We start from the raw sequence: 14,112 nt of genomic DNA, 5'->3' as shown, positions 1-14,112 counted from the left end.
CTCCTTGCTTTTCATCTCAGTCCTCCACCTTATTTTGCCTGCTTCTCTCCTTTATTTCCAACTGCCTTTCAACTTTTCCACTCTTTATGGCCTAGTGAAAAGACATTCTGTCAGATGGCCCACTTTGAAGAGTCCATTCTTAGATCTCTCTGGAGAAGCCCTGGACACATCTATTTTTGAGTATATATATATATATGTGTGTGTGTGTGTGTGTGTGTGTGTGTGTGTGTGTGTTTTATATATATATATATAAAGAACATTAAAAAAAACAAGAATATTGAGGATTGACAAATGGAGAAGGTGAGAAAAGTGACAAGGCTTTCTGAAGATCTTGAAGCTCATATAGACACTGAAATATTCAGGCTATTTTCTGAGAAGTAGCTTTACTTCTGAGTTAGTAGAAAAAAAGACACCATAACAATAGATAAAATGACTCAACAAATACTGTCTTTATAAAGGGACTAGATACTCAAGAGGGCCTGCCTCAGATGCTACACTAAGGCACTGATTATTTTCTTTTCCATGTGGGAACCCTCTGATGATCATTTCAGGGACAATTAAGCAAAGCAAAATAATGGTCACATCAGCTGAGGTGAAAATCATCGACTAATTTTCAACTGTTGGGAAGGGAGAGCTTAGAAGTGGAAGCTTATTTTCTTTCAGCTCCATTTAAATTATTTCCTTTCTATTTAAATAGAATTGTATGCTAAGATGCAGCCTTTCTTTTTGGCTATATTTCCATGCCCAAAGCAAACTGCTACAGTGGGGGAAATGCCACTGTAGCCCCACCCTTATGTGGAACTGCAGAGGAGAAGGTCAAGATCTGGTTTTGTGACCCTCAGCTGGCCAGCTGTTTTCAGCCTATAAAAGAGGTTAGAAATAGAATTCCTTTGGAAATCAATTTTTGGTTGTACCAAGTTCTTCCCATTCATCCACAGGTATGAATCTCTCTAGGTCCAGGAGATCTTTCCCCCTCTCCTGGACCTAGAGAGGGGCTTCGGGGATGCTGCTTGGAGAGTTCGATATGTTGCAATAAGAGGGAGACAGTGTACTATTGTGTGTGACTTGCATCTGAGAAATCTAAAGAGCAGGCATTTTGCTGAAGTGCTTTGTGGCATCAGAGAAGAGGGGACATGTTGGGGAAAACTATCCTCCCACCAATGGTGGGCCAAAGGTAGATGTTTCACCTCACCTGGATGTAATCTGGTGAAGGGAAGCTGGCATTGGATGTCATGGTTTCTGTCTGGAAATGCTACCTAGAAGCTGAACAAGGAAGGTAGACTTCCAGATGTTCAAGGACCAAGAGACAGATTTTAAGTAACCAGGTGTTAGAGATGCATTCAACCTCATAAAAGGACCTGCAACTGAGAGAGCCTGGGCAATGGTTTGAATGTATGTGATACTGGGATGGGAGGAATGGTTTTCTCTGAAGGTCCCATAAAAGGCCACACTAAACAAAGTAAAAAAGTCAGCTTTAAATGCCTGCCAAAGCCTCAAGCCCTGTCACAATACCAGTCAAGTATTGCCTTTCTTACTTCTTAATCTAGATTCCCCTTCTCAGAGTGCATCCTGGAGAGGTCAGACAATGTAACAGCAAAGTGGGGGTGGAGGGTAGGAGTGTAACTAGGAGACTGAGAGAGAAGCCATGCTCCCCATCCCCACTGCAGACTTCCTTCCTAAAGCAGACCAGCGCTGGAGGAGGGGCGATACTTGAACTTATAAGTTCAAGCTTTTCACTATTTCAGGGAACTGCCCATTTTAATTGCTGAAAGGAGGTTATCATTTGGATTTAAATTTGACCAGAGGACTTTAAAGGAATGTACTTAAAGCCATAGAGCAGGTCTGAACAGGCAGTAGGAGAAAAGGTAAAAGTTTTCTGTTGCACCTTATGAGTCTTACTTGTTCAATGTAAATGTCAGAAGACTGTGTTCTGTTTTAGTACGGTTAAGATATTGGATTGATTCACTAAAATTCATTTAAGCTGATCCTCCAGATAATAATTTTTATATCAGATTACATTATTATATATTAAACATAGTAGACATTCAGTCAAAAAGATGTTGGTGTTTATTGTTTAATCTCTTATGTAAGGGATCAACTACTGGGGTTACTCCAGTGTTTTTTGTTTTGGAATTCACTAAGTAGGGCATGGACTTTTAATGACTTCATACCTTGCTTGTTGGAGAGATGGCAAAATTTCATGGGGAATCACATTTGAATGCAGGTGCTTGCAGACAACTGTGTGTAAGGAACTCAGAAATGAATGGACTGCTTGGCATTGAAGGCAACAGCTCTCAGGGCTAGTCTGGCTTTGGTCACAGTTGAGGAAGGGAAACTACAACTTTGAGTGTGCAGTTTATATGATAGCAGTGTCTGTCATCACGCTGGCCCTGAAAAAATGAAGTTATATCCCTTGTGCTGAAGGACAAGGACTCTTCTGAGGGCTGTGCTAATGTCTGGTATCCAAGACCAAATGTAAATCTGAAAGGGAGCCGAGGTGGGAGAGAGAACAAGTCCTCAGGATAGGCAGGATCAAGAGGACACTCTCAGATGATGGATATATAGGGTGGCCATTTCTTTAGGCAGCTGTCTAGGAGCTGTACAGAGAGGGACCCAGGCTCAGCCTTATTTTCTTCGGGGTTTCATGAAATGGAAGGGAGCCACCAATCTTTTGAGATCAAATTAGCTAGATAATCCCTGTGCCTTGTAAACCAGACTTTATATTCCATGCACTCTCTGTTTAGTTCTCTCTTTTTTTTTTTTCTTGGTATTTGGAAATGTTAGAAGTTCCAGCCTGTGTTAGCTGGATTGAAGGGAGTCAAAGGAGGAACTGTTGTCCAGACCTGTGCCTGACCGCATTAAGGAGAGGAAAGCATTTTAAGAGCAGACAACCCCAAGAGAGAGAAGAGACATAAGGAGATCAGGATCCAACTGATTGGGGTAGGGACTATACTTTCACTGTTGAAACTTGGGGGTTCTTTTAGTAAGAAAGGTGGTAAATTCTAATAAAGTTGTTTTCACTGATGAAGCATTTTCTCCAGTTCTCCTAGATAACTCTTCCCTTGAACATTGGGGTGAATTCATATAGGCTGAGACATTTCACTCTGATTGAATCTTCCACTAACTGTACTCTATTGTCCCTCTGTGCTTTGAAGCATATGTATCTCATGTCTAATTTTCTTTCTTTTTTTAAATATATTTTATTGAGTTTTTACAGAGAGGAAGAGAGAGGGATAGAAAGCTAGAAACATCGATGAGAGAGAAACATCGATCAGCTGCCTCTTGCACACCCCCTGCTGAAGATATGCCCACAATCAAGGTACATGCCCCTGACTGGAATCGAACCTGGGACCTTTCAGTCCACATGCCGACGCTCTATCCACTGAGCCCAACCGGTTTCAGACTCATGTCTAATTTTCATTCTATTACCTTATTTGTTACATGCATGTGATTTCCAGAGTCTGTCAGCAATGAAGTATAGAAATATATCCTATCCCAAGTTTAGCAGCTAATTAGGTAATTAATCATTTTGGCTGGAGCCATTCTCAAATCTAGAATAGTCTGGGGGTCTAAACACAAAGTTTGCTGTAACTACGTTTTCAAACAACATAATTTAAGACTTCTGGTTTGCAATGACACAAAACTCTGGGGAGGGAGGGTATGTATGGGAGGGGGGGCAATGTTAAAATATGTACACAGATAATAATTTAATAATAAAAAAAAGACTTCTGGTTTAAATGTACTAATAGAGACAAGAGGGTAGAATATGTAAAGGTGGAGCTATCATTAAAATCCAGGATGTAGATAGGACAAGATGTAGGATCTATACTATCTTTATCTACATGTTATATATATTTTCCAGACTTAGAGAAAAATACACTTGAAATATATATATATATATATATATATATATATATATATATATATATATAGTGTGTGTGTGTGTGTGTGTGTGTGTGTGTGTGTGTGTATATATATATATATATATATATATATATATATATATATATATTAAAAACACAAGTATTTCCAATCTAAAGTGAAACCAATGTCCAGATGACCAAGCTTGTTTGATCAGTATGGAAGGGTCCTATTGGAAACTCACCTCTGTCACCAAGTTGAGTTTGTCCCTTGCACCCATCTATTCTCTCTGCCTCTGTTCTTGTAAGAAACCCCCTCTAGGGCTTTAGACCAGCTCCCTAGACCATGGTCCATTCATGGGGATACTAGTAGCTGGAAAATGAGCTAACTTTGCCTGGGCTAGGGGGGACTCCAGTCAGAGTCTCTCACAACTTAATTCTAGGCTTCTGATGATAGCTCTGCACCACCACTACCACCACCTATGACCTCTTGGCTCTTGCAAATATCCCCTTATTAACTAATTTGGCTCTTTGGAATTTCCTCTGCCTCCTCTCCCAACATGAGTGTCCTCTTGACTTCTGTTGGCTGCTCATTTGGGCCTTCAACCCACTGATGCCCTGGACTGGCATCTCCAGAGATATTGTGCAGTTAATGAATTATGACCCATTTTGGCAGTGGCAAGGGTTCCAACCTGCTTCTCTGGTCCTTTCCCTCTTCTTCACTTTCTTCTGCCTCTTCAGGTTCCTCAGGATCCTCACTCTTCTGTTCTTCTTCCTCCTCCTTTAGGCCTTTAAACTCTTTGATCTTCTTTAGATCTTCCTGGTATCTAGAAGGCAAAAAAGGAACAATAGAGTCTGGGAAGGCCAGGCACAGAGCATCCTTTTCTGAGGCCCGAGAAGAGAGGACTTCAGCATCCCCAATAATTACGCACTTCCTGTGGTTCCACAAACAGGAAAAAGCTGGGGAGCTCCACTGAATCCCATGGCTCGTGTCAGTACAATTTCCCCTCAATCTTCAGTCATCCTTCCTGTTTATGAAAGTGTGACAAAACTGACAGGGAAAAATGTGACCGGGTTCTTGCTCTACCAAACATTCAGTGGGGCTAAGATTACAACTGTTTCTATGTAACCTTGGTGAGTCAGCTCCTCACCTGTAAAATGGAGAGAGTGTCATTCATCTCACAGGGTATGGGAATGTTCTGAGGAAGTACCAGGCATACGACTTGATCTAGTGAGGATGACACCTGTCACACGGGCTTGCTGGGAAGTTTCACCAAAGTGGCAGGCACACAGCTTGTCTTAGAGAAGTACTCAATAAATGTTTACAAAGCCAATGGCGTCATTTACCCTCGCACATTCTGAGTACAGAGAACAGCTGTGGGTTAAAAGACAGGCTTTCTTAGAGAAACCTGTCTGATTTCCTTCTCCTGGGATCAGTATTACCCTGAATATACACTTTCTGCCTGTCCTACAGCTGAGTGTTTAAGGCCAGCACAGCTTGACTGAAGCAATCCCAGGATATCTGTGTGCATGGCTGCCCCACAAAAACCCACAGATTTCACATCAGTGGGAAGCCATGTCTCCCTAGGAGCCACAGGAAACGAAACTCAGGATGTGATGCCTGGTCAGAGGCAATTTTCTGTCAGGCCACGTCAGTACTCTGTCCCATCTGTGACTGACAAACCAGACTTGCTATTGAAGCTCAATTAGAGAAGAGGTCAGTTGGAAATTGAGGATACTCCAATTGATGGGAAGAAGGAAAGGCTGAGACAATTGTAGCAAATGCAGTTGCCGCTCCTCCTGGGCATTTTTGGCAGCAACATGACTGTTCTGGGTGCTCAGGAAGCCTTAGGCACCATCAAGAAGAACTCACCCATAGCCCTTGATTTTCAGATCATTCTGGGCAGTGACGTTCTGGTGGCATTTTGCCTTTAAAAAAGGGCAGTCTTATTATTGTCTGACCACACCCTCTGTCCCTGCTTCCTCCTGTCCTTCCTGTGGAACAGGACTGCTATTTTCTCCACTGAGGCAAGGAGGCCCCGGGGCCACTGGTTGCTTCCCTCAGACCTCCAAGAGATGGGAAGGCATGTGGGAAAGTATCTTCTGAGAGCTGCCAAGTGACCTCAGAGGGGTTGAAGTCTAACTCACCTCTTATTGTATGCTTCTTCCTCCATCTTGGCCTTGGTCTCCTGGCTAATCTCCAGGCAGCTCGGGGTTGATGTGGGAGCAGAAGCTTCACAATCTGGGTCCCCATTTGTTTTTCCACTAATGAGAAGGAAGCACAGGGCGTCCTTTCAGGGACAGATTGGGCATCTGAAAACCAAACCACGTCTTTGGCCTGATTGCTTATCAGAATTGAGGAAACTCATTGCATTGAGTTAATTTTAATCCTTCTACCTTGAGACAAGATTTATAAAGGCACTAGTTCATGGATCTTCCCTGGTCCCCCAAATATCTAATACTGCTTTAGTTCCCTTTTTCCTCATGCTCCCAAATCCACCTTTATTCTTTTATTTTCTTCCACATTTATTCTTATCCCAGGAGATGCTGTGGGTGGACAGACAGCTATGGGACAGATAGTACCAAGATGAGAAAGATGAAGGCAGACCAAAATGTTCAGTGGCATTCCATTCCTATGTCCATCTTTTGCTTCATTCATGTTAGTATCTACTGAGTACTAACTTACAGGCATATTGTAATACTATCCTGAGGATACATCATAAAATAAATTATCTTTGCCAACACAGAGCTTAGAAGGAAAAAAATCCAAAAAAGGAAAGAAAAATCTATAATTTATTGCAAGTTGTGATAACTTTTATGATAGAAACAAACTCGGTACAGTGACAGAAAGTAATGAGAGAATCTGCTTAGTCAGAGTAGTTAGAAAAGGCCTGAGCTGGTATAACTAAAGCACAGACTTAAAAGATGAGAAGTCATTAGTTGTATCTATAACAACTAATCAGTCTAGATAGAGGATGCAGGATGTATGAAGACCACAAGACACAAAAGGCACAGAGATGTTCGAGGAACTGAAAGGAGGCAGTAAGGCTGGAGTTACTAGTAACTTTTGGACAAGGAGCATCTAAGTGGAGATATCAAGTAGGTAGTTGGATATACCAAAAGCTGAATAAATTCATTTGGTATTATCATCATATAGATGATATTTAAAGCCTAGGGAAATGATATATGAATGATGAAGACCCAGGACAAAGCCATAGACATCTTTGTCCTTAGCACAGGTGGAAAAGGAGTGACAGAGGAGATTGAAAAGTAGCAGCCAGAGAAGTAGGAGGAAAAAGCCAGGAAGCATGGAGTCCTGGGAGCGCAGAGAGGTGAGGATGCCAAGGAGGGAGATTTGTGTGTCATACACACACTTTGAGAGTTTGAGTTAGATAAGTATAAAGTGATCCTTAGATTTAATAATATGAAGGTTAAGAGGAGTTTTGATGATATGGCAGAAGCCAAAGGTAGATTAAAATGGGCTTAGTAAAGAATGGGAGGTGAGAAAGGGGAAGATATAGACACAACAATTTGACTAGGGAAAGGAATAGAAGAGTGTGTTGGGGAATGCATAGATAAAGAAATAGGTTAAAAGATGAAAGCACATTTGAATGTGGATAGAAATGATTCAGTAGAGGGGATGAGAGAAAGAGGATAACCAAAGGAACAAATTCTATGAAAAGGGAAGCAGAGACAGATCTTTAAAAAATTGAGAAACTTCTCCTTAGTTATAACAAAGAGAGGATGGTAGGCTGTAGGTTGGGATTTTGATGAAGGAAGATGAGAGGACTACTATCTAATAGCTTCAATTTTCTCTATAAGGTGAAAGACAAGGTCATCTACTGAGAGTGAGTTATAGAGGCCTAGGAAGGCTTGAGGAGAGAAGAGAAGGCATAAAAGAGTCATGTGTGTGTAGGGGGAGGGGGCAGGGAGAGACACAGACATGCTAAAATATTATAGTAGGATGGCTGGGCAGTGCTGGGAGCCTATTTGGGGTATGGGATCACAAGGTATAAGGAAGTATCCTGATGGCCATGCCTTCACTACAGTGTAGATTCTACAGCCCTCCTAGGTAACCAGAATCCCAACAGGAGTTATGTCAAGGAGGAACCCTCAGATAAGGCAGAAGAGTGAGCAGAGCTTTTCAGCCAGGGCTCTGAAAGATCATAGCTGCCCCCCTTTCCAGTCCCTCAGACAGACTCTATGAGTGAGGCTTATAAAAGGCTCATCTCTTAGTTTTCATCAGACCTTGTAAACTTTACATTTCATTAGGTTGGAAACCAAAACTCATTGTGAACAAGAAAAAGAAAACTCTAAAAATATCTATTCATAACATTTCTCCTTTTCCAAATTACATTATCCACTCCCTTCCATGTGACCTTTATCTAATGTGCAGTTTCCTATTTGTCCAAACAATTGGAACAAGAGCAGAAAAAACATAGCTACAGCCAAAGGCCTGGAAAGTAATTATTTTATTAAATAAATTTCTATATTAGAAATAAAGTATTGGTATCAGACTTCTAATTTCTTTTATCTACAGCTGACAACCTTAGAGGTAAATGATAAATGGGTCTGAAGGAGATCATATAGTGTAGGAAAAAGAACTCTCCTGAGGCAAACATGGGTTCAAACCTCTGCTCTAACATGTGCAGATTACTTAACTATCCTGATCTTAGATCCCTCAACTGTCAAATGAGGATAATACTCTATACCTGAAGATGGTAGTGTAAGAATTAATGAAAAAATATAAATTTCCTGCAATATGGTACTCAACAAATGATACTATTTATTCTCAGTTATACATTGAATTTATTGGTAGAGTTTGGTAGCAATCTGATGTTATTTCAAACCTGATGTAAAAAAAAATCCAAGCTGATAAATTATCAGGGGATTATTTATATCTTCAAGAGAGAACTTGACATAGATTTCTCTGACACTTTGGAATCAGAGGAACCCTAAATGTGACTTTAAAGTATGGTAAAATTAACATAAAATTGTTTTAATAAATTTATCAAATGTGTGTATGTTGTGTCATAAAACACTCAAGCACTTTCAAATTTTGTTGACCAAGTGATGGTAAACAAAACTTTCATTTCCTTCAGGGTAGTGCTCTGTAGAGACTAAAACTTTCCCCTAGTAGAGCTAGGAAGCCCATTTCAACAACTTTTTAACATGTGGATCTTCTGTCCAGGATCCAGATCTCCCAGGTTGAGTTGATCATCCTATTCAACTCAACTCATCTATGGGGCTTTAGTTCTTAACAAGCTTTCACATATGTTCTCTCACTTGACCCTCCTGATGATAAGAAGAGCTAACATTTATCCTATGTGTCAGGCTATGTGATAAGGTCTCACTTAAGACAGTGACTCAGTAAGGTAAATGACACTATTATTCTCAGTTTGACAGGCAAGAAAACCAAGACTCAGCAAAGTTGAATAACCAGCACAAGTTCAAACAGTGTTTGATAGAGCTCAGATTTAATCCTATGCAGGCTGACATTTGCCCATTCTCTTGACTGCACTATATGCAACCCGTGTGGGGGATTTTCCCATCTGCAAGATGAGAAACCAAATTCAAGTTGAGTGACTTGCCTACGTTGACATTATTGGTAGTTGTGGGCCTGGCTGGGACTCTTTTCTTAGTCTTCTAACTTCATGCCAAAGTACACTTTCCACAGCTCCATGAGCCCTCTGTTTAAACAGAAGAAGTCTTTTCCTGGGGCTCAGCAGTGTGAAGGGTTCCAGGAAACGGGCTGAATGAGGCCAGGCCTGCTCATAGATTGAGCCATGCCTTATGATGGGGCCCTTCTTTTAAAAGTTGCTTGTTCAGAGTGAGAAATAGGATAGGATAGGAAAACCATGATTTAATACTGGGGAGGATGGAAAGTAGAGGGAACACACAATATGTGAAATGTTTGCAGTTATATTCTGACCTCTGGACTGAGCTTACAGTTTTTGAAATATCTTCTCCAACTACCTGGAAGTTTCTTCTTGTGTATCTTTTTAAAAAATAGGAAGAAAGGTGAGTTGAGGAGATTTTCCTCAGAGATCTCAAAAAAAAAAAATCGACACTTACTTTTCCAAAAGTGCAGGCAGTGCTGAGGTGACAACAGGTAGATTGCCTTTCCCACTGGACGATTCTGACTGAACAGAGACAGAGAATTGAGGATTAGAGAGGAAGGAAGAAACTGAGGCTGCTGCGTGTCTGATGATACTGAGGGTAGAGGTGCTGTTGCTCCTCTTCTTTCCTTTCCTCACTCCTGACACTCTCTAACCTTCACTTGATACTGACTTTTCTCAGCCCTTCTCTGACCTCCTTTCTTAGGTGTTGTTTACCTCTGTGGCACATGCAACTTGCAACTTTTACTTTTCCTCTTTGAGTTTTGTTGAGTAAAGAGAGTTCCCATTTGAGGCTCTGTTCTGGAGGGAAACCATCCATTTTTCTCTGTCCCATTTACTGACTTGGATTAAATACCAGTGGGCCTCCTACTAAACACAGACTCCAAGATCCCTAGTATAAATTCATGCAAGCCTATCACTGTCCTAGAGGTACAATTCTCAGGAGATGCCTGTCCATACCAAAATCTCAAGCCATCATAAATTTTTTATGATAAATATCCAAGGATTATCACATTGTTTTGTTGCAATGGATTTGATTTAAATCTGGCTGCACATCAAATCACCTGGGGGAGATTTTTGAAAGTACTGATTCAATCCAGTATCTTGGGGTGGGCCCCAGCATGGAATGTTTAGCCTACATTCTTCCTTCTTCCTTGCCTTGAGGTAACCTTAGTCCTTTATTTTTCATTGCTGTTAGAATAGTTTTGCCTGACCGGGTAAAAAATGTCCATGTTGTGCTCCTTTGCAGTACAGACAAGGTCCCAAGATCCTCACCCCCAGACTCAGCAATGTTTTCCTCCCCTCTCAGTATATCAACCACAAAGCTATCCCTCCTCGACTCACCCCACATTAGTCTTAAAGTTTTCCCAGCATTTCCTCTTTTTGCCACCTAACCTCACATAAGCTTACAGTTCCTTAATGTTGTATAGGGTATTTTTGTTTGTTTCTCTATTTTCCTGGTCACTAAAGGAAATTATAAAGGGATGACAAAGTAACAACCATGTGGAGGTAACCAAGTTTACAGAATCTTACTAAGTCCCTAGAGTCATAGTGGCTAACCCATAGTCTCTGAATCTCTCCACAAATAGTCATTTAAGCCCTGAATGAGAAGCACACTAAAATCCTCCCTTCCAATCCTGCCTTTATATGTACCAACCCCTTTTCCAGGAAGGTTCCCAACATGGCCCTGTTTCCAACTCTTGGCCGGCAGAGATAATAAGAGCAGAAGATTTTGTCCCCACTCTCCTCAAGGAACTGACAATGATAAGGCAGGGCTTGAACCCTACAGAACTAATGTGCAGGCCAGCTAAGAACTAGGAGGTCATGCGCATGCCAGTCAGGGCACATGCCCAGGTTGCAGGCTCAATTCCTAGTGTGGGGCATGCAAGAGGCAGCTGATCAATAATTCTCTCTCATCATTGATGTTTCTCTCTCTCTCTCCCTCTCCTCTCCTCTCTGATATCAATAAAAATATATGTTTTAAAAAAGAATGAATTATAGGCATCTTTGTCACAACTGATGCTCATTCATTACCACTTCTAACTTGGGGCTGCTGCCTGTTGTCTCCAATTTTGCACCTCACTTTTTCCTACTAAGTTTACCTCAGGTTCTTAATGCTCCTCATTGCCTCAGATAGACACCCTTTTATTCTTGAAATATTAATGTTTATTGCATGTAACATCATTATATGTAAGATCCTTTTTCTTGAATAATTGGTGTTTATTGCATGTAAAATTATATTTAAAATTATTTTCCTTGAGATATTAATGTTTATTGCATGTATTACTATTATATTTAATATCGTTTTTCTTAAAATAAAATAAAAAACTGACAAAAAGAAGTTAAAAATGACCTGTCATTTTATCAATGCCTATAGATAACCATTATTAATATCGATAGTTTCACATATATGTTTTCAGAATTTTCTTTCTACACCTAGAAAACCACTTTTAAAAACTACAAAGCAGAATTATCTATATATACTGTTTTTGTATTTAACTCCTTTTTACTAATTTGAAAATTTTTTATGTCAATAAATACAGGGTGGGGGAAAAGTAGGTTTATAATTGTTCATATGGAAAATAATACAATAATTAATAACAATAATATAATATTAAACTCTGTTTCATGTACTCACAACTGTAAATCTACTTTTGCCCCACTCTATTTATATTCTAATCATAATTTTTAGCAACTGCATATAGGAACTTCTTATAGGGATGTCTGTAATTTATTTAATCTCTTATTAATGGACATTTGAATAGTCTCCATCTTTTTTGTTGTTATAAACAAGATTGCAAAGAATCAGGACAGAATAACATTTTGTTTAAGAATTCAAGCTTTGAAAAAAGTGAGGCAAAGAGAGATGAAATAACTTGTCACAAGCTAAAAAGGGGAAATCACAGTTGGTACTCAGATCTGGTGTTACTTTCTGTCCAAAGTCTAAAGCATTGTGACATTCTTTAGCCAGTTCTGGAAGAAATTTTGTTCCTACCCCCAATTTTTTATATGCCAAAATTGCAACTTTGTAAAATTTGAATGTGTCTGAAAGTATAAACGTTTTAAAATAAAATGAATTGTTGGTTTTTTAAAGAATACACACTTTAGAATCAGAGAGCCTATGGTTCAAAGCTCAGCTCTACCACTACAAAATGTAGCTCAGGTGTTAAAGCCCATTGCAGAATGGGACAAAATTGTACCCACCTTGGATGGTGTAGTTTAAGCATAAAAAGGGATACCACTTACTATCTTCTTCTTCAGTGGAAGACATGGAGCCTGGTCTAAATTGGGCTTTTTAAGCCTATGGCCTAGAATCTGTGCTGGGAATAAACTCATCTTATTGTCTTTGCCCACACCATGGTCACCCACATAGTAGTGAGTTTGAAGGAGAGGTCAAATAGGGTCAGCTGGCAAACATGATCATACTCACCAGGGCAGGTAAGGAAGGGATGGGTGATGAGCTTGGAGGCTGACTGGGCAGGTTCAGGGCATTAAACTTGGGGACCACAGCAACGCTGACTCTCCGGCGGGGCATGTTCTATAGAAAAAGAAGTAGCCAGGCTCAGTGTCATGAAGGGAGCAGCACCCACGACTCAGAAAGGTCCTGGATATACCTACTCATTCCTACTGCTGTAATAACATTCACTGGATAATTTTACTTTGGGGTAATGATGGTGGTGGGAGTTGGTATGGAGAGAGTAGCCAAAGTTGACACAACTTTTCTGTTAGTGGTAAGTGATGTCTCAGCATGTTTCTATTTTAGGTTATTAAATCCTGAAGAAATTAAATAGAAATGACCCCCAGACTCTGGGTAACATCCTTGATAGTGTATAAAACTATAGTAATACCAAGGTTTATGCATCGTTTCATGTTCATCTAAGGAATGTTACAGTCAGGAAAACTATGAGCAAGTGAAGGCTGGAGGATGAGCTAGAAGGTGTGAGGAGCCAAATTAGAGACTGTCCAGAGGTTCTTTTCCCCCCCCCACCCCCACGCCCCCCCCGTGGGTCCAGGAACGAATGATCTCCTGCGTGACTGTGGAAACTTCTGTTGTACTTCCTCCAGGAGCCCTGGTACCCCTTGAACATGCATACCTTTCCCAGAGAGAGGGACATGGACCGCGCCGTGCGAGGGACCCCATCTTCTGCAACAGGAGGAACAGAGAAAAGAACTTAGGTAAGTTTTTCAGAATAGCCTCCAGCAGGGAACAGTTAGTTAGAAACTAAACCATGGCGTCCATGGACCAGAGGCCTCATGCCATGCTCCTCCCAGATTCTCTGCATATTTCATCGCCACTTCCATGATGGCCTGTACTTTTGGAGCAGGCACTTTTCCTATGAGGAAGGAGAAAGCATTTTTTCCTACTAGAGCTCAGGGAAAAACAGACAAACTTCCTTGATTTCTTTCTCTGCTGTTTGGTGATTTTTTTTTTATTTTATTTTTGGTTTTTTTTTGTTTTTTCTGTCTAAGGATGCAGCCCTTGGAAAGTCTATAGGAGGCTCGGAGTCATGTCTGCCATGGGTGTTGAGGGCCTCGTCTCAGATTGTGTGCAAGAGCAAAGCCCTGCGCCCAGATAACCGAGGCTGACTCTGGTCGCAAGGAGGCTGCAGGGTCAGCTTGGTTTCAGTTCTCCT

At 40.7% G+C, this 14,112-nt stretch overlaps 1 protein-coding gene across 8 annotated transcripts in view; it reads right to left on the bottom strand.

Moving 5' to 3' along the window:
• IRAG1 (inositol 1,4,5-triphosphate receptor associated 1) overlaps positions 1 to 14,112 on the bottom strand; it is a 98,301-nt gene that overhangs the window by 4,143 nt on the left and 80,046 nt on the right. For 7 of the 8 annotated variants that reach the window (XM_036427013.2, XM_036427014.2, XM_045577487.1 and 4 more), the window contains 5 exons: positions 13,573 to 13,622; positions 12,909 to 13,016; positions 9,936 to 10,003; positions 6,009 to 6,125; positions 4,553 to 4,687 (listed from right to left, as the gene is read on the bottom strand). In XM_036427013.2, coding sequence (XP_036282906.1) covers positions 4,553 to 4,687; positions 6,009 to 6,125; positions 9,936 to 10,003; positions 12,909 to 13,016; positions 13,573 to 13,622 — 478 coding nt within the window. Of the gene's footprint in view, positions 1 to 4,552; positions 4,688 to 6,008; positions 6,174 to 9,935; positions 10,004 to 12,908; positions 13,017 to 13,572; positions 13,623 to 14,112 lie in introns of those variants that run through there. The other variant, XM_036427016.2, reaches the window with a different exon arrangement.

This window comes from Pipistrellus kuhlii, unplaced genomic scaffold (assembly GCF_014108245.1).
Source record: "Pipistrellus kuhlii isolate mPipKuh1 unplaced genomic scaffold, mPipKuh1.p scaffold_m20_p_9, whole genome shotgun sequence".
In the NCBI taxonomy this organism is placed as follows: Eukaryota; Metazoa; Chordata; class Mammalia; order Chiroptera; family Vespertilionidae; genus Pipistrellus; species Pipistrellus kuhlii.
This window is presented reverse-complemented; position numbering and strand designations above follow the sequence as displayed.